The sequence below is a fragment of the Camelina sativa genome, chromosome 14, assembly GCF_030686135.1.
Source record: "Camelina sativa cultivar CO46 ecotype springtype chromosome 14, ASM3068613v1".
NCBI lineage: Eukaryota > Viridiplantae > Streptophyta > Magnoliopsida > Brassicales > Brassicaceae > Camelina > Camelina sativa.
Window position 1 is genome coordinate 12,130,520 of NC_141893.1, and position 19,265 is coordinate 12,149,784.

Below are 19,265 nucleotides of genomic sequence, written 5' to 3' on the forward strand. Positions count from 1 at the left end.
TATATTGATAATCATATTAGCCAAATCAGAATGAGGGTTCGTACTAGCTAGCTAGTGTTAAACGGCTAATATATATAGCAGTTTTGCCCAAAAAAAAAAAAAATATATATATATATATATAGCAGTTTGGTTCTTTAATTATTACTACTGTTTTCGTAGTAAGTTAGTAACATAAACATTTGAAGTTGCTCAATATACAGTTTTCAATTAAGTACTAAGGTATATAAACTCACATCATGTATCACATGGGCTTTCAGCCATAAGCCCAAAAATATTGTTAGGCGCTTGAGTCAGTTTCGATTTTACGATTCTGCCATCAACAGCGAGTTAGGGTTTTACACTCTTTACCATGCCTCTCAAATCTTCCAGAGACATTCTTCTTCTTCCTTTTATTTTTTTCCCATTTCAACTTTTTTTTTTCTCTCTCTCTCTGAGGAGTAGGAAAAAAGAAACAAGATCTGTTGTTCGATCGGATCGAGGGAAGCAAGAAAAAATGGCGCTAGCGTTCGATGAGTTCGGGCGTCCGTTCATCATACTAAGGGAACAAGATCAGAAGACGCGTCTCAGAGGCATCGATGCTCAGAAAGCCAATATTGCCGCTGGTAAAGCCGTGGCTCGGATCCTTCGTTCTTCTCTTGGACCTAAAGGAATGGACAAAATGCTTCAGGGACCTGACGGAGACATCACTATCAGTTCGTTTCTCCCTTTTTTTTAGATTTCTTCATATCTGCTTTTTGGATTTGTTTAGTTTTCGTTCTTGTATGCTTGAAATAGAGTTTACTACTGTCGATGCAGTAGTTTGATAGAAATGGATCCATCTAGGTTTATGAAAATCGATTCGCTATGTCTGTGAGCTTGCTTAGTTCAGTGAAATTGCTATTGAATCTCACAGTTCGGAGCATTTTGATTAATGTATACTGTGTTGTGGTCATGGAGCTCATTTAACTTATCAGTTTTGCAAAGATACGGATATTGTTAACACTAGTTGCTACTTTTTCATGTGAAGCATTTGGTTTGTTTTTCTGTTTGATTAACTAATGCTGTATCGTGCTTATAACCTAGCTGTTGTTTTGTTGTTCTCTAGCAAACGATGGTGCAACTATCTTGGAGCAAATGGATGTTGACAACCAGATTGCAAAGCTAATGGTGGAACTGTCGCGGAGTCAGGATTATGAAATTGGTGATGGTACAACAGGTGTTGTTGTCATGGCTGGTGCATTGCTGGAGCAAGCTGAACGTCAATTAGATAGAGGAATTCATCCTATCCGTATTGCTGAAGGATATGAAATGGCTTCTAGAGTGGCAGTTGAGCATTTGGAGCGTATTGCTCAGAAGTTTGAATTCGACATTAATAATTTTGAGCCCCTCGTTCAAACATGCATGACAACTCTGTCCTCGAAGATGTAATAATCCTTTTCAATATAGTTGCTGCTTATTTTGGTTTTTTGGTTTGTAGGATATTGTCCTAACTTTTTCTTGTTGCTCATTGCTGCAGTGTGAATCGATGCAAGCGTAGCTTAGCTGAGATTGCTGTTAAAGCGGTTCTTGCGGTTGCTGATTTAGAGAGGAGGGATGTTAATTTAGATCTGATCAAAGTAGAAGGTAAAGTCGGGGGAAAGTTGGAGGACACCGAGCTTATATATGGAATTTTGATTGACAAAGACATGAGTCATCCACAAATGCCAAAGCATATTGAAGATGCGCACATTGCCATTTTGACTTGCCCCTTTGAGCCACCGAAGCCTAAGACTAAGCATAAGGTGGACATTGACACTGTGGAGAAGTTTGAGACTTTGCGGAAACAAGAGCAGCAATATTTCGATGAGATGGTTCAGAAGTGCAAGGTAGGTTTTAATATGTAAATATTTTTTGTTGTCATTTGGATGTTGAGTGAGCCACTGGAGAAGTGCTTTTGACAATAATGATTAGTACCGGAATGCATTTCTTATGTATTATACTTATGTTTTAATATTTCCAGGATGTTGGTGCTACACTAGTAATTTGCCAATGGGGATTCGATGATGAGGCAAACCATCTATTGATGCACAGGAATTTGCCTGCAGTCAGATGGGTCGGGGGTGTTGAATTAGAACTTATTGCAATAGCCACAGGTAATTATATTACTCAAAGCATTTACTGCTAGTGTTTTTATCGGTTATGCAGAGCTGATAAGATAATTTGCCTTTATGTAGGCGGTAGAATTGTTCCACGATTCCAGGAGTTGACACCAGAGAAGTTAGGGAAGGTATTATTTACTTTCAGTAGGTGTTGCCAGTAAAATGAATGGAATGTGTTATATGTTTTAAACAGACCATTGAATCTCCACATTTCCTGATATGTTCAGGCCGGTGTGGTTCGTGAAAAATCCTTTGGCACAACAAAGGAACGAATGCTGTATATTGAGCACTGTGCGAACTCAAAAGCTGTCACTGTTTTCATCCGTGGAGGTACTTAGTTTTTTCTTTTATAATTATTAACAACTCTGTTTTGACATTTGAATAGCTGATGAGAGATAACAGCTATGTATGGAATCTAATGTGCTTGTATAATTGATTGTTCTAACAATTTGTTACGGGATATGGTTTAGGTAACAAAATGATGATAGAAGAAACGAAGCGTAGTATCCACGATGCTCTGTGTGTGGCTAGGAATCTCATCCGCAACAAATCAATTGTATACGGAGGTGGTGCAGCTGAAATCGCATGCTCACTAGCAGTTGATGCAGCTGCTGATAAATACCCTGGTGTTGAGCAGGTATAAGATTATTTTTTCTCTCTGTCTTTGATTCTGAAGTGAATCATTTGTTTCACAAAATCTTAACGCTGATGTATAAATACTTTACCTATTTGCAGTATGCAATTAGAGCATTTGCAGAAGCTTTGGACTCTGTCCCTATGGCTCTTGCAGAGAACAGTGGATTACAGCCAATTGAGACACTCTCTGCGGTTAAATCTCAGCAAATTAAGGTAAGTGACTGATAAGCTTATTATCCATTTCCATTGACTTGTTTGGTGACTCAACAAAATTTGGCTTTTGGTGAACAGGAGAATATCCCCTTCTATGGGATAGATTGCAATGACGTGGGAACAAACGATATGAGGGAGCAAAATGTGTTTGAAACATTGATCGGGAAACAACAGCAGATTCTGCTTGCAACACAAGTCGTCAAGATGATTCTGAAGATCGATGACGTCATCTCCAATTCTGAATACTGATGTGTTGTTACCATTGTAGAACCCTTTGGCTTGGGTGTTTTTGTTTGCTTTTCTGTTAGCGTTCGGCACTCTTGAACATCATTATCCTTTGTTTCCCTTTAGTTTTGCAAGATTTTTGTTTAAGAACATCGCCCTAGAGATTGAAACTCTCCTTGCTCCCATTTTCTTGTCAATTTGATCACAAATGACTAGAGATGAGCACATGTCTTGCAATGTTGTTCAGATTTTTCTTTTATATTCGTATTAAAGCAAAACCAGTGAAGATAAACGTAGTTCTGCGTATACATAAAAAATATAAGGCAAATGAACCAACGTTTCTATGACTTAAAAAACCCATTCCCTAGTGTCATTGTACACAAATTCTAACCCTTAAACAGACCAATGTTCCCACTCTTGAGATCTATAAACTCCGAACTGTTGCAGAGGGGATTAAAAGGCCGAATACTATGGTTCCTCTTGTCTTATTCAAGTCTCAATTCCTCTTCCTGTGTTTGGTCTTTCAACGCAAAAACAAAGAGTCTTGATGAGGAGTGTTTATCTCTTCTATGTTTCATGAGAATGGTGTTGTTCTATATCTTGGTCGACGCCTAATTTCCCATTTGTGGTCTCGTCCTTTTGAATGGATGGCTTCCCATTCACAGCGACAGTGCCATCAGTTGTTTCTTCCACTGCAGAAAGTTTGGTGTTTTCCTTATCTCCTTCAGGGACAGCGGCTGTATCAGATATTCCATCTTGTTCTAGTACTTTGTTCGTATTCTGATTTAATAGAGCTGCTTCAGCTTTCAGCCTCGCCTCTTCTTTTTCTCGACGTCTCTTTGCTTCTTCCTCTTTGAGCAACCTAAACCTGGGAATCACATGGACGCGTCAGTAAAAAACAGAGTATCTAGTAACGAATGATGACACATTTCAGTAACATTTAGTACCTTTCACCAGGCTTGGGCCCTTCTGGCGTCAGTTTTTCACCACCCTTCTCTCTTGGCATTTTCATTTCTGAAACAGACTTCTGAACCAGCGTTTCTGAAATCGACTTCTCAACTTTTTGAGTTTTATCTTCCTTTGTGACCAAATTAGCGAACTTCTCCACCGGATTCTTGGCACCACCATATTTTTGAAGCCATACTTGCTGTGCAGTACTCAAAATGTTGTTGGTCAACCTACAAAAGCACTTTTCAAGCTAAGAAGTTGAAACCCCACGGGAAAAAAACAAAATTAGTTGCTGCTGCTCACCAATAAAGACTTAAACCAGAAGGAACTGATAGTGCAAAATAGCCAATCATCAGCGGAAGAAGCTTTGCCACTGCTTGTGAGCTCTTCATGGCTGGATCATTACTCTGAGGAAAGGATTCGTCATTGGTTGAATTAGTTAACTAATTGTTCAAGCTAGAGGAAACTACTAATAAGACTATCACATATTCCAGAAGATGCTATACCTGCGAGGACTGCATGATCTGAATGGAGAGGTACTGAGAGAAGACGAGCAATAGAGGTAAGACGAGATATGCCAATGTATCTGGCCATCCGAGAGGTGGGCTTCCCTCCTGAAAAATAAAATGGACATTTGTAGACATCAGCAATGAGGTCCGACTACTCTCCCTTCAAGTCCTCTTCAATCAGTTTTATATGCTTAAAAAATTAAAGTTAATAAAAGTGTTAACAAAAGGGAGGAGTGTAGGTAAGATTCCATATTCGAAATATCTACACCACTTACTATCGAGTTTCAAGATTGATACTTACAATGAAAGGGAACAGCCATGAGATTCCACTGCCATTTTGTCTTGCAGCAACAGTTGTTGGACCAGCAAGAGAAGGAATCCAGAAAAATCCTTCCGTTAAGAGCCCCTTAATGTTAGAACCAAGCATCCAACAACTTGTCAGAACACAGTCTCGAGGCACTTACAGAAACAAAGAACATAGTTTGTTCCAGGTACCTCATCCGCAACGTTTGAAAGGGCTCTATATAACCCAATCCAGACGGGTATTGTGGCTAGTGTGGGAAGGCTGCCTAACAGATAAAATGAAAATAATATAGCTTAACCAAAAATGTTGTCTCAAATGGAAAAATCACATGTTCAAACAGTTGTCTCAAATGGAAAAACAAATGAGAATCTGAAGCAACAAACTGTACCTGCAAGGGGATTTATTCCAGCAAGTTTATACAATCTGGCAGTTTCAAGCTGAATTCTCTCCTGCAACGATGAACACAAAAACAGAAAGCTCATTTTTTTAATAAGAGGGCTACTACATTCATCGACTTAAAGCTAAATAATATCCACAATGATGGAACCAATAGCAGCAATACACTTGCTCCTACATTTTCCTTACATCCCTCAACTCAAAAATTGATGTAACATGACATAGAAAGGCATGAGGAAAAAAGACAGTGTCGAAGGGTTTTCACCTGATCACCAGCGTACCGTTCTTGAATAGCCTTAATTTGAGGCGTCAAAGATTTCATAGCCATAGCAGATTCAACCTATATAAAAAAAAAACCACCATTTCAATAACAACAACTAACAATTGTGTCTTGTCTTAGCAAGTTATATAGAAGAAATCAATGTAAAAAAACCTGTTTTTTCGTCAATGGGAACGTAGCAGCCTTCACAAGCACAGTCAATAGAATGATAGCGAAACCATATGAATAAGGAACATTTACAGTTGATAACCCATCTTTCAAAACCTGCAAAATTCAATTCAAATCCAATTTAAACAGCACATAAAAAATTCATTCTTTCTAAAGACGAAGAAGAAAGTAAAAAAGAGAAAACTTTTTTGAATACCTTGAGAATAGTTTCCATGTAATTGGCTATACCAGAGAACCAATCATTGGTCTTGGTGGCAGAATTAGTAGTGCCAGCGACAGATTCAAAGGTTTCAGAGGACGAAACGGCGGCATCAGCGATCGTGTAGAGAAGATTCTCGGCATGGTCCTTGATGAAATCGAGAGAGTCACCTGGGTCAGGGAACGAACCTGGTCTGAACCCGAATTGAGCTACGAGAGTCCGATAACGATACGAGGAAGACGAAGACGGTGAGTGGGTGAAACGGGAGCGGCGGAAGTGGAGGACTTTGCCTGTGGAGAAAGAAGATAAGAGGGTAAGGCTCGTCGCGGGCTTTAGGGATATGGAAGAAGCCATCATCATCTCTAGAGAGACGAAGAAGGTATGAGAGAGTTTTTTAGGGTTTTTGGTTTAGAAGAAAGGATTTGGATTTTGTTGTTGTGTTGTGTTGTGTTGTAACTTGTGTTCTTAGCTTCGCGTCTCAGTGCGACCGACTGGGAGAGAAGTGGAACAAAACAAAACTTTGTTTTTCTGATTTTCTTATATATATATATATGTATATATATTTTTTATATATAAAAAAAAAACACAAAGTATAGGCATTTGCCATTTGGAGGTCAATTTTATGGGAAATACAGTATGTTTTTTTTAATAAAAATTCTCAATTTTCAGTTATGATCCCAAAAAGAAAGAAATATCCAATTTTAGGATGATTTAATGTATTTCGTTCAAAAAAAAAAAAAAAGTTAGAGGATGATTTAATGTATTGATCAAATTTAGCAAAATATTTTAACTGCTTCCAACCGAATCAACTCTTATGTCATTGTCATTCATCTTTGCCAAAATGCCAAACGATTGTTGCTCCGACTGGTTTACTTCAGAATTAGTGGTGCCACAATTTTTTTTGGGAGGAATTCTATGAGAGATATCCAAACATTAGGAAAAATAAAAACTAGTTGCGAGCATCAAACATCTCATGAATTAAGTTATGTTAGACATATGATGATGAAAATACTAAAAATAGTAAATAACATTTTCCCTTTGAGAGAATTACCTATGGTAATCCACTTTTGTTAATGATTAGTTATGCTAATCTCTTTTTATTTTTATTGTCAGACTAACTTACTTTTTGTGTAATACTTTTCATAATACCAAAAATGTCCTTTACCTTTTTTTCAAATGGAAAAAATATATGGTTCATAAAATTATTAAAATTAAATTCCAATATATAAATATTTATGAAAAAATATTAATTGTTTAAAACCTAATGTAATAGAATTAACCTTGAATCGACTTTCTTTATTTTCTATAACATAAGATCTCTTACGTCTTTCTCTTTTTTATTAGTTTATTGAATTTCTGGCTGAATTATTGTTAATTCTGAACCCATATCCTTCGATTATGTTTCTAGAATTCTCTGTTCTTGTTTAGATTGAAACTACTATTAATATATTTTAACTGCGTTTCATTAATAATTTTCAAAAATACCACTGAAAGGTAAAAGAGAGGTGGATACAATGGCTATTAAGAAATTTTTTTGAAATTACTACCAAACAAGTCTGCTAAAATTAATATTAGAGTTCTGCTACAATACACCATACTTTACTGAAGTCTATGAATCTCCGTAGACTCACTATAAATCTGCTTAATAAATTTTTGAAGTCTACCAAAAATACGAAGACTTAACAAAAGTCTAGATAACTCCACAGACTAACTATAAGTCTGCTTAATATTTTTTGAAGACTTAACTAAAGTCTATAGAACTCCGCAGACTATCTATAAGTCTGCTTAATATATTCTTGAAGTCTACCGAAAATACGAAGATTTAACCAAAAGTCTATAGAACTTCGCAGATTAGCTGTAAGTCTGCTTAATATATTATTGAAGTCTACCGAAAATAAGAAGACTTAACAAAAGTCTAGATTACTCTGCTTAATATATTTTTGAAGTCTACCAAAAATATGAAAACTTAACAAAAGTCTAGAATACTCTGCAGAATAACTATAAGTCTGCTTAATATATTTTTGAAGTCTACTGAAAATGCGAAGACTTAACTAAAGTCTAGATTACTCCGCAGATTAAATATAAGTCTCCTTAATATATTTTTGAAGTCTACCAAAATTGCGTAGACTTTATCGAAGTATATGAATCTCCGCAGACTAACTATAAGTCGGCTTACTATATTTTTGAAGTCTACCGAAAATCCGAAGACTTTACAAAAGTCTATGATTCTTTGCAGAGTAATTATAAGTCTGACTATATATTTTTGAAGTCTACCAAAAATGCGAAGACTTAAACAAAATTTATAGAGTTATGCAGACCTATAAGTCTGTTAAATTATATTTTTTGAAGTCTACAAAAAATTTACCAAGGATTTTTGAAGATTTTTCTTTTAAAAAATATTTCCATTTTCATTTGATTCCCTTATTAAATGATTTCCTTTATTAATTTTCGTTTTTCAATTATTTCCTTTTTAAAATTTTTGTTTTTAAATAATTTTCTGAATATTTAGTATTGTATGTGTGATTTTTACAATATTTATGTAGTTAAGAAGAAAAATGAGTAATATATGCAAGGGTAATAAGGTAAAAATGTGCTATACAAATATTTTAAAATCTTGATAGGTTATTTAGTTGTTTCTAATAAATTGTAGGTTATTGTAGCAAATCTCCCCTTTTCCTTTTAATATTTTGTTTGCAAATTAAAAAAAAATCACTTCTAATAATCAATAAATTAGGAAAAGTAAAAAGAAAAAGAACATATATGGGATAGGAGGGTTGATGATGGGATCAAGATGTTGTAGAAGTCGTTCGTCATTGCCCAGTATTCACTGTTGCATTCCCCATGTTGTTTCCCACATTCACTTGTACGTTTATATTCTGTTTGAGCGGTACTGCAACCATAAATTAAAAGTTTTATTATACATCAATCAATAATTTATAATAAAAATTATACCAGAAAATGCAAATAAATTCTATTTGATCAAGTAATAAGGTTTATTTAATGAATAATTAAATAAAAAATAGGAGGAAACAAACAAACATTCTGATTCGCGGTGGCGCTTGGGTTTGATGAAATAGTTCCAGGCACCCCAACCACTAGCTGCAAGAACCAACAACGACGGAAATGAAATACCAAGTGGTAATGCTAAGCTGTTGCTGCTTTTCTCCTCTTCGGACTTCCCTGAAGAGTCTTCTTCATACACACAAACACTTTCACATATTAGGAGACTCGAACCAGTTACCTCATATGAAAATCATTAAATTATTTGAATACTATTCATTTGATAACAATTGATCATAACATGATCATAATTAAAAATGACAATGTGGTTTATTTCTCCACTCTACAAAATTGTTTAAAACACGATTAACCAAAGTTAACTTCCCTTTATGCACATGTAAAAAGAAAAAATATTTTTGATTTTTCATTTTCTAAAGGGACCATAATTTGAAAAGTAAAAATAAATAATAATTACCGGATTTGCCTCCACCACCTCCGCCAGTGCTAGGGCTGCCACTACCACCGCCAGTGCTAGGGCTGCCACCACCGCCGCCAGTCTTAGGGCTGCTTCCACCGCCACCGCCAGTGCTAGGGCTGCTTCCACCACCACCGCCAGTGCTAGGGCTGCTTCCACCGCTCGTGCTTGTTGAATTCGTCCCGTTTCCACCACTATTGCTAATAACGTAGAGCTCGAGAGCGTTGATGAGTGGGTCCAAATTTGAGTCCGGTGTACCTTTAAATGTCAGATAAGGAAGCCTACTCGTCACCACACCCCTCAGAGAAGCTTGCATCACTGCCCCGAAAGGTGGCACAATTACATTTAGACCCACTTGCTTGTTGTCATAGTAAACGTTAAAAGATCGCTTTTGGTCGGAACTAAGGCTTAGTGGTTCCGAGAAATAAATGACAATGTAAAATGTTAGTCCAGAAAAAGGTAGGGTTATATCATAGAAAGCCATGTCCTTCTTTGACCAAGATGTCCGAAGAACAATCTCTGGTGGTCTATTGTCAGCCCCTGTTGTGTTGATAGAAATGGCAGAACTTTTTAGATGTGTGACCGCAACCGTTGCCGGCTGCCACATTCTATCATAAGGATCAAACGGAGACCTATAGAAACGTAAGCTTACTAATTAACCATGTACTTATATCCAAAAAAAACTAACAAGGAATTAACCATATACTTCACGCAAATGTTTTTTTTTTTCATTTTTTTTCATTTTTTTGTTTTTTCTTATCAAGAAGGTAAGGAAAAAGTTATATTAGTCTCTACCCACCATATATATAAAATTGATTTTTGTTTGCCAGATATATAATTGATTTTCCAGTAATTATATATTGTATAAAACAAATTGTTAATCGCTAGATTAAAGTCCTATGATCATATTTATACATGTATTGTTTACCTTACTAATTCTTGGGCACCGTAGGCGGTCCTTTGCTGGAGAATGAAACCTTCCTTGGGACCAAGATCGGTATACATAGAGTCGTCCAACCTCCGTACTTCAATGGTAGACACAAAAGGGTGCTCGTTCAAAAGCGTACGGACAAAGCAAACACTGGTATTCCCGCTCTCAGGAATAAATATCGCTTCCGATCGAGTACCGCCGACGAATGTCGTTGTGATGACGGAATCTCTATGTTTTCCATCATAAACGACATCGAACCTCGGAGCCTTGGATTCTTTATTGTAGTCTCCGTAGTTGAATCTCGTCCTAACTAACACTTTCCCACCTTTATCCACCGGAATGTTGGAGTAACAGTTAGTATCTCCCGTAGGAAAATACCGGAGTGTGGTTAGAGAATCATCCGTTTTGATTAAAGGTGCATATTTAGACGTCAAACCGGTGTTTACGAAGTCTGTGTCTCCCACCCACGTTCTGTTGTCCGCGTCAACGTGAGAACTTGATGATCCACAGTCTATGCTTATGTCTGAAACCAATCCACAACAAACTCAATCAGAAGTATAACGTAAGTTGAAGAACACTAGAAAATACCAATTGTCCAAAAAAAAAAATCGGAAGTATAACGTAAGTTTAATAACTAACCGGCTGCATTCGAAAGAAATATGATGGAAAAACTGAGGAGAAGGCAAATAAAAGAAGCTTGAGCCATGTTTGATTCTTCCATAACCGAGAGACAAAAGTGTATTTTCATGCGCTTATTTATACGTGCATGCTCTATATTAGTGGAAGGTATTATTCTTTTTACCCCTAGATTCTAAAGAAAACATTAGAAACCCCCATAAACCTTTCCAATTGATCTAATACATTCCTGCGTAGAATAGAAAGTAACATAATTCGGAATCCCGAATATAATATTTTTCATAGTCATGGCAATTTTTTATTTGCGTTACCAAAATGTCTTTAGAAAGCAAACACTATGTATAATTAAAAGATACAATATCTATATTTGATATGATCAAAACGTGGATCGAGGTAATGACACAAAATGGCACATTTTTGTAGACGAAATAATTCGATGACAACAAAGTAAGACCAGGTTCTAAAATCCAATTGTTGGTAAAGGAATGTTCAAAGTGATTATATATAGAGTGGTTGACTTAGTTCGTTAGGTCATAGACGTTCGATGAGTTGTCCGTCGTCGAAGGGGTCAATCATACGTGATGTGGTACCGACTAAACCAACAACGTTGGCAATTAGTTACAATAATTTGTTCGGCAGCTTTTTATGCTAGTATAAAAACAAACAGTATAATAACACTTTCTTTGAGTATTGGCACTAAATGGCATTTTATAACAAATCCGTACTTAAATCTTACTTAAAAAGTCTACCTTAATATATTTGACTTCAAATTAAAACTTGTTTAACCGTTTGGCTAATTTTATTATCTACATGGCATCTTAACCTTTATAGTATTTTTTTAAAGAAAATTATTGTTATTCATTTTAACATAAAATATTTTACAAAACTTTGTTTTGGATATATTGCGTAGATATAATTTTGCTTCTCCCTTAGATTAATTATATTATGTATAGAGAGAGCAACTTGAACAACAAGAAATATATTGTGGCATTAATTATATGGCATAGCAAATGCCAGAAAACTGCTTTTACGTAAGAATTTCGAAAATCTAGGAGAACATTCAGAATATATAATTAAATAAGATATTATATTTATCAAAAACAATTGAAAATGATGAGAACGGAAATGATCACTTTCCCACTTTGCAGTTTTACACCAAATTGGTAATCTCTAGTAAATGAGCAATTGAGCTGCATGATACTTAAGCAAATTAACGGTTAAGATTAAAAGCTGCCTATACACACTTTCTAAATCCCTCTCATTATGATTGTTTGTTAAGTCTTAATAATCTTCACATAACCAATCATTACCATTAGACAAGTGTCGCGCGTCTACGTTAGCTGAAAAATTCTCAATTTGCCTTGCCTTCTAGGACACCTTTCTCTTCCCACTACAACAAAATAACTCCATTGTCACATAATATTCCGTCACAATAATTTTTTTTCATCACAATAAAAATATTATTACGAATCTGTGACGATTGGTGAATGATTACAATACACTAGTCACAAATTTTTTTTAGTCACTAAAACGTCACACGAATTGCGACTAACTCATACGTATCTATTTCTTCACCAAATGTAATGATTTGTAAAGGTATCTAAAATGTCACAATTGCTTACTAAAATTATCGTCCCAAATACGTTTTATTTCATGACCGAAATCACGTATCAAGTTAGTCACTGTTTACGACGCCGCTGTAGTCTCAAAACGTCACATTTAGTGACCTGTAAAATATCACTTGCCCGTCACAACTACTAACTAAGAACATTTATCAAAGACCGTCATTTATTATGACAAAATTTAGTCTCAAAACCGTAATGCAATTTGTTACTATTATTACATTATAATGTTTAGCTCATGACGACCAACCAGTAGTATCAAAATAGTTACAATTAATGATCCAAACCATCCTCTCCTATTTTTCTTAATATTATATTTTACTAAATTATTGTCACAATAATAATTAAATAAGCTGTATATTAATAATTATAAAAAATATATAATAAAATAACTTATTCATTTATAAATTAAAGTAAACAAAACCAATATGAGAAGCCTATTATGAATAAACAAAACAAAACTTAGTTAAATAGCAACTCCATGAAAACTTGTGGAGACATAGATGTTTTCAAGTGGTTGGAGACATTTCTCGAGGAGGAAATTGTCATCATGACTCTTTTTCAATTTATTTACAAGTTCTTCAACTCTGTGGATTAATGTTCTCACTTCTTCTTCAGTAGGTTGTGGGAAGACATATGAATCATCCAAAGATATAGAAATTCCATTTTGCATTGACTAGTCCAAATACACGGCTTGTTTTCATATTTCAGCAATCTATAAAAAAACACAAGTATATGAACATTGATATATATTTTCAAACTCAAATAAAAATAGTAAATTTTTAACTCATCAAAAAATATGTAGCTGTGCATAATTCAGTCTATAAATATTACCTTATTTTTCTCCTTTTGGGTTAGACTATCTATTGCCAAACCCTCACCGTTTGAAGACTATCTCTATGACAAGTGTTATTGCACATGTTCATCAAAATTTTCTGCAATAACTCCATATAAATATAAACAAATAAATATATACGTAGATGGCATCACAACAGTTTCTTCAAATCAATTTAACTATGTGACATCACTTTAAATCCTTTATATATACTAATATATAGATCGATTAGAATAGTCATACACAAAATCTATATATACATCTTATATACATCCATTAGATTAGTCAGAACCAAACCACTCTGCAATTATATATGATGAGTGACAATAGAAAAAGATGACAGTAGAAAAACAATAATTTCAATGGTTGATTGCATAATATAGATCTAATAATTTAATAAAAAAAAGATATATGGCCTCTAACCTTTTCATCGGTGAAAACTAGAGAAACAAAGCGGCGAGAAGAAAGAGTAATCTAGTTTTTAATTAGGGTTACAATTTAAGTATTAGGTATATCTCCTATATAATACAAGCGAAGTTTTAAGGTATAATAAATATTTAGTAAGTTTTAGAAGGAAATTCCAAAAATTACTAAATATTTCAGAAAATTTAGGCGCTTTTGAGTGCTTAGAAGTTCTAATTATTAATAAAAATAAAATATTTTCTAAAAAGTAAAAATCTAGTTTACGATTAAACATCTTTCTTAAATTTAATTAAAATAATAATGAGACTATTTAATCGGCTCCTATTTAAACATAAATTCAAAACAGCTTTAAAATAATAATCATAATTCCTTACATGTTCTTGTAACCAACTTGCAATTATTTTTCTCTAAAGCAAGGTTAGATTTTCTCCATTTATGCCAAGATTAGCAGCAACCATGATTTCATTGAACAACCTAAATAAAAAAATAATTATTAAGAAATATAACACTCATGTTTAGCCACTAATTAATTTAGTTTACAAAAGAAAGTTTTTAACTATTAGTTTGTATTTACTTTAATAAAATACAATGATCATTCTCTATGTAAAACTATATTTAACTGGTTAATCAATGTTTGACAAAATGTCATAATACCATTACAATTGTTATGACTTAAATTATCATAAAAATTTTTGTTACTGTTTCTGACAACTTTTTGTCATAAATTAATCCGTAACCGTAGTATTTTGACTAAACAATTACGAATTTGTTACAATTTTTTTTTCTTCCCAACAAAGTATCTAAAAGGTCACATATATGTGACAAATATTTTGTCTCAAATAAATGTCACTATTTATGATTACATAATTCTAGCAAAACCGTCAGACTTTGTTACAATTAATAATATCGACACCATTTAGTCGCTAATAGAGACAATTTTCAGTGACGATATAATTCGTAATAATATTGTGACGAAATAATTACGAATTTATTACTAAAAAAATGTCACAACATAGTATCTAAAATGTCACAAATTTGTGATCAAAAAAATTCGTCTCAAGCAAACGTGACAATGACCCCTTTTTCTTGTAGTGTCTCTCCATTATCATTGCTCATGTAAAGAGATAGAGAGAGAGGTTTGTGTTTGAGAATTCTCATTCGAGGAAATGAAGCCGATTCTGAAATACGTCTTGGTGTCTATGTTCCTTACTCTGCCTCTCATCTTCTTCTTCTCTATAGTACAACTACGTAGACCAGAAAAAGAACTCATCAGGATCCGACCCGGTTACACATCATACGATTACTACATCCAACGACAGCTCAACAAGACGCTTAACCCTAGGCTACGTACACTATGGATGACACGAGACTGGGACCGTAAGATCAAAGTGTTCTCAAAATTTTTCCACGATCTAAAACGGCAAGGTCTCTTAGCCAACGACTCTAAATGTCTCTGCATCGGAGCTCGAGTCGGGCAAGAAGTGGAGGCCCTGATACGTGTGGGCGTAACCGAGTCGGTGGGAATGGATCTGGTGCCGTATCCACCGTTGGTAATCAAAGGAGACTTTCATCATCAACCGTTCGATGACGAGACTTTCGACTTTGAATTCTCCAACGTGTTTGATCACGCGCTTTACCCGGACAAGTTCGTTGGAGAGATCGAACGGACACTGAGACCAGGAGGTTTATGTGTTTTACACGTGGCTCTCTCTACACGCTCGGATAAGTATTCGGCGAATGATCTGTACAGTGTGGAGGCATTGGTGAGGCTATTCCGACGATCGGAGGTGGTTCATGTCCGAAATGTCGACGGCTTCGGGTTGGATACGGAGGTTGTGTTTAGGAAGAAAAGGGATTCATCAATCATAGTCCGGTCATGATTTTTGTCTTCGTGCTAAAATTAATCTATTGTTATGTCCCATCGATTTTAATGGAAAAATTGTGTTTTAAATAAGTTTTTACCGTTCGTAGAAATGCATGATTATATATGAATAGGCCAAACCTTATGCCAAAACGAGAGGTTGTTTAGTACTAGCTAGTTGATATGATCTATATCCGAACGTTACGAATAATTGGAGTTAAAACACAACTAGAGGTTATAGTGTATACACTTTGCTTAGCTATTTTACAAATTTAAAACGTTTTACAAAATTGGATTTAGCAAAGAGAATCGGTTCTTTCGAGAAAGAGGCAAACTTCATTGCATCTTTCTCTCACTCCATTCGTGTGATACTACTCAACTAAATTGTGCATGCATCTCCATCATTCTTAATTAATTAAGTAAATTTCTAAAACCATCTAAACAATTGTAGTTTTTTTTTTCCTTTTTTTTTTTCTCGCAACGACTAACCATTGTCCATAATCCATATATATTAACAATGTGTGGATGTCGTTGGAGAGTTTTTTTTTTTTTTTTTTTTTTTGCCGACCAATTTTTCCATCAGATAAAATATTTAACAATGTTTAGAAGTACATCTATTGAACCCAAGAGATAACATAAGAAGAACTCTTTGTTCTAGCTTCCCTAGCTAAAGTATCAGCTATTACATTGGCTTGTCTACCAATAAATTGGAAGCAATGGTCGCCTTTTGTTAGAGCGAGAATATCATCCAAATATCCTAGGATCTCTAAGGCACCCAGAGATGGAGAGCGCTGTTTTGTTGCAGATTCCAAATAATGATAGAGAATAGACGAATCTCCACAAAATGTGACATTTTTATAACCAAATCTATTTATCTGGATTATAGCTTCCATAAGCGCTATTGCTTCTGTTTCAAGGGCAGAGTTGACTGGCTCTATCGAAGAAGCACCCTTGAGTATACACCTTCCTTGTGCGTTATGAAGAGTCCATCCAAATCCAGCTTTGCTATCAGGGTTGATCCAAGAGCCATCTGTATAACAATAAAGAGAGGAGGTGTTGTATAAATTATGTCTCTGTAAAGGACTAGCTGACTGGTTTCTCTCCTTATGTTGTTGAAGATCACGATGTGAAGCTATATGAGCTTCCTTCCACATTCGATAATCCACTATGGCTTGATTAATGACTTCTGGGATTGCCCATCTTTTATTATTAAAGACTAAATCATTGCGAGCTTTCCATATGCGCCATCCAATAAAAGGAAATATATATAGCTTTGGATCAACAAGATTTTTGCTAGAGAGTAGGTCTTTTATAATGTCTAATATGGAGTTTTGTCTAGCAAACTGACCTGAGGGTGTGCATATGGGTGAAACCTCCCAGATTTCTCTTGCATATCGGCATTGGAAAAGAAGATGCAAAGTGGACTCGTTAGCTTCTCCACAAAAGATACAATCTGGTGAGGTGTGGATACGTCTATGTGATAGGTTCTCCGCAACTGGGATAGCATTGTGCAGGACTCTCCACCAGAAGTGCTTTACTTTAGGAGGAGCAGAAATGGACCAGAGGGATCTCCAAAGTGCACTAGCTTGAGAATATTTAGTTGAATTCTCAATGGAAGCTTTAGAAAGCTGGCGGTAGCCCGATTTGACTGTGTATTGTCCATCCTTAGTAAATATCCAAGTAGGTTTATCTGCAGATTTGACGATTCTTGGCCGAATTCTCTGAATGATCTTGATATCTTCTGGATGGATCAACTCCTCTAGCTTGTCTTTATTCCATAGGGGAACATTAGATCTGCAACTTTTAGGTTATCAGGTGCAGTATTTAGAGTTCTAGCTGGGCGTGGTGGGTTATCAAGCCACTGATCCTGCCAAACTCTGATCAAATTACCATTCCCTATCCTCCATTTTAATCCTTGTTTGAGAAGATGTATACCTTGGATAATGCTTCTCCATGCATGGCTTGGACGATGACCTAAACCAGCCTCCATAATATTGGTTCTTGGAAAGTATTTTGCTTTGATCACTCTACTAAGCAAAATTTGTGGCTCCTTTAAGATCCTCCAGCCTTGTTTCGCTAACATTGCAATATTGAAGTGGTTCAAGTCTTTGAATCCCATTCCACCATGCTGCTTTAATTTTGTCATTTTGCTCCACGCTACCCAAGGTATTTTGTATTTGTCTTTGTTGCTTGACCACCAAAACCTCCTTATATGTCCTGTAATTTGCAAGGTAAGACGTTTAGGCAGCAAAAAACAGGACATTGTGTAGGTAGGAAGGGCTGTTGCTACTGATTTTATTAAAACCTCCTTTCCTCCTTGGGATAAAAACTTAGAATACCAGCTCTCAAGCTTGTTTTTAACCCTCTGTGAAATATAAGAAAATATTTCATATTTGTTTTTACCTACTACCTCTGGTAACCCCAAATATCTTCCAAAATTGCCAATTCTAGAGATTCCAGTGAGTTCCTTGATATTATTTTGAGTAGGCTGGACATTCTTACCAAATAGAATGGCTGACTTTTGGAAGTTTACATGTTGTCCAGAGGCTGCTGCATAAGTCTGAAGAATCTGGAGAACTCGTCTACATTCATCCTCACTAACTTGACAAAACAGAAGAGAATCATCAGCAAAAAGCATGTGGGATATAGCTGGTCCGTTTCTACTTGCTTTAAACCCATGAATTAGTTTTTTGTCTACCGCATGGGAGAGTAGAGATGATAACCCTTCTGTACAGAGTAGATAGAGATAGGGAGATAATGGGTCACCTTGTCTCAGGCCTCTCTGAGGGGTAATCTTCTTGGTAGGTGAGCCATTGATAAGCACAGAATATGAAACTGTGGTGACACACTTCATTATCCACTGGCACCACTTCTCTGCAAAACCAAAACGCTTCAGATGTGCTTCTAAGTATTGCCATTCGACTTTGTCAAAGGCTTTAGCAATATCTAGTTTCAGCGCCATATAGGGAGTCTTGATTTTCTTGGTACGTAATAAGTGAAGAAGCTCATGAGTGATGATGACATTATCTGTAATTAGACGCCCAAGAATAAATGCAGATTGGAATTCTGAGATAATAGTATGCAACCAAGGCTTGAGTCTTTCTGCTAAGATTTTAGATATCAGTTTGTATGCTATGTTGCATAAACTAATAGGTCTAAAATCTTTTACGTGAACTGGAGATTCAATTTTAGGAACGAGACATATGTATGTGTGATTCATATCCGGGTCCAAATAACCAGTCTGGAAAAAGTGGGAAACAAAGTTAAGCACACCTGTTTTGATGACATTCCAGTGGTATTTATAAAATCCAGCATTTAGTCCATCTGGTCCTGGTGCTTTATCAATGTTCATATGAGATAGGGCTTCAATTATTTCTTCCTCAGTGACTGGAGCAGTTAACTGTTGGTTCATCTCCGTTGTAACTTCGGGTTGAATGTGTTGTATCACAGTCTCCAATCCATCACTGCCAGAGGAAGAGTAAATATC

The 19,265-nt window shown here is 35.5% G+C and overlaps 5 protein-coding genes across 6 annotated transcripts; 2 read left to right on the top strand and 3 right to left on the bottom strand.

Annotated features, from left to right (window-relative positions):
- Positions 1-255: 255 nt before the first annotated feature.
- LOC104741314 (T-complex protein 1 subunit epsilon) lies at positions 256-3,408 on the top strand. Its single transcript, XM_087485662.1, has 9 exons — positions 256-692; positions 1,085-1,403; positions 1,496-1,844; positions 1,979-2,111; positions 2,193-2,245; positions 2,345-2,447; positions 2,588-2,754; positions 2,853-2,966; positions 3,045-3,408. Exons 1-9 carry the CDS (start codon positions 350-352, stop codon positions 3,213-3,215), a joined length of 1,752 nt encoding a protein of 583 aa, XP_087341788.1. The 5' UTR covers positions 256-349; the 3' UTR covers positions 3,216-3,408.
- A 20-nt stretch (positions 3,409-3,428) lies between these two features.
- Positions 3,429-6,538, bottom strand: LOC104741315 (ALBINO3-like protein 1, chloroplastic). Its single transcript, XM_010462147.3, has 10 exons — positions 5,993-6,538; positions 5,782-5,892; positions 5,614-5,688; positions 5,341-5,401; positions 5,144-5,217; positions 4,950-5,054; positions 4,646-4,753; positions 4,443-4,546; positions 4,139-4,369; positions 3,429-4,059 (listed from the first exon to the last, which is right to left on the bottom strand). Exons 1-10 carry the CDS (start codon positions 6,353-6,355, stop codon positions 3,759-3,761), a joined length of 1,533 nt encoding a protein of 510 aa, XP_010460449.2. The 5' UTR covers positions 6,356-6,538; the 3' UTR covers positions 3,429-3,758.
- A 2,108-nt stretch (positions 6,539-8,646) lies between these two features.
- On the bottom strand, positions 8,647-11,236 carry LOC104741316 (uncharacterized protein At1g24485-like). 2 transcript variants are annotated; one of them, XM_010462148.2, is made up of 5 exons: positions 11,041-11,236; positions 10,399-10,924; positions 9,471-10,102; positions 9,035-9,187; positions 8,647-8,885 (listed from the first exon to the last, which is right to left on the bottom strand). In XM_010462148.2, exons 1-5 carry the CDS (start codon positions 11,147-11,149, stop codon positions 8,806-8,808), a joined length of 1,500 nt encoding a protein of 499 aa, XP_010460450.2. In that variant the 5' UTR covers positions 11,150-11,236; the 3' UTR covers positions 8,647-8,805. The 2 variants fall into 2 exon arrangements, with proteins under 2 accessions (XP_010460450.2, XP_010460451.2); XM_010462149.2 differs by having other exon boundaries at positions 9,035-9,184; positions 11,041-11,235.
- Positions 11,237-14,944: 3,708 nt separating this feature from the next.
- On the top strand, positions 14,945-15,871 carry LOC104741317 (uncharacterized). Its single transcript, XM_010462152.3, has one exon. The coding sequence runs from the start codon at positions 15,084-15,086 to the stop codon at positions 15,795-15,797; it is 714 nt and encodes a 237-aa protein (XP_010460454.1). The 5' UTR covers positions 14,945-15,083; the 3' UTR covers positions 15,798-15,871.
- A 521-nt stretch (positions 15,872-16,392) lies between these two features.
- On the bottom strand, positions 16,393-18,998 carry LOC147928097 (uncharacterized). The gene is made up of 5 exons (XM_087486010.1): positions 18,312-18,998; positions 17,714-18,083; positions 17,418-17,546; positions 17,127-17,273; positions 16,393-16,808 (listed from the first exon to the last, which is right to left on the bottom strand). The coding sequence occupies exons 1-5, from the start codon at positions 18,996-18,998 to the stop codon at positions 16,393-16,395; spliced, it is 1,749 nt and encodes a 582-aa protein (XP_087342136.1).
- Positions 18,999-19,265: the final 267 nt, after the last annotated feature.

Coding starts and splice junctions, on each gene's coding strand:
- LOC104741317 (XM_010462152.3), top strand. CDS start 15,084: ATGAAGCCGATTCTGAAATACGTCTTGGTGTCTATGTTCCTTACTCTG.
- LOC104741316 (XM_010462148.2), bottom strand. CDS start 11,149: ATGAAAATACACTTTTGTCTCTCGGTTATGGAAGAATCAAACATGGCT. Junction 10,103..10,398: donor GGTGCCCAAGAATTAGTAAG/GTAAACAATACA, acceptor ACGTTTCTATAG/GTCTCCGTTTGATCCTTATG. Junction 8,886..9,034: donor GCGCCACCGCGAATCAGAAT/GTTTGTTTGTTT, acceptor TTATGGTTGCAG/TACCGCTCAAACAGAATATA.
- LOC104741314 (XM_087485662.1), top strand. CDS start 350: ATGCCTCTCAAATCTTCCAGAGACATTCTTCTTCTTCCTTTTATTTTT. Junction 2,112..2,192: donor ACTTATTGCAATAGCCACAG/GTAATTATATTA, acceptor GCCTTTATGTAG/GCGGTAGAATTGTTCCACGA. Junction 2,448..2,587: donor CACTGTTTTCATCCGTGGAG/GTACTTAGTTTT, acceptor GATATGGTTTAG/GTAACAAAATGATGATAGAA.
- LOC147928097 (XM_087486010.1), bottom strand. CDS start 18,998: ATGAATCACACATACATATGTCTCGTTCCTAAAATTGAATCTCCAGTT. Junction 18,084..18,311: donor CAGCAGCCTCTGGACAACAT/GTAAACTTCCAA, acceptor GGAGGAAAGGAG/GTTTTAATAAAATCAGTAGC. Junction 17,547..17,713: donor ATGGAGAAGCATTATCCAAG/GTATACATCTTC, acceptor TATGGAATAAAG/ACAAGCTAGAGGAGTTGATC.
- LOC104741315 (XM_010462147.3), bottom strand. CDS start 6,355: ATGATGATGGCTTCTTCCATATCCCTAAAGCCCGCGACGAGCCTTACC. Junction 5,402..5,613: donor AACGGTACGCTGGTGATCAG/GTGAAAACCCTT, acceptor TCATCGTTGCAG/GAGAGAATTCAGCTTGAAAC. Junction 5,055..5,143: donor TTTCAAACGTTGCGGATGAG/GTACCTGGAACA, acceptor TCTAACATTAAG/GGGCTCTTAACGGAAGGATT.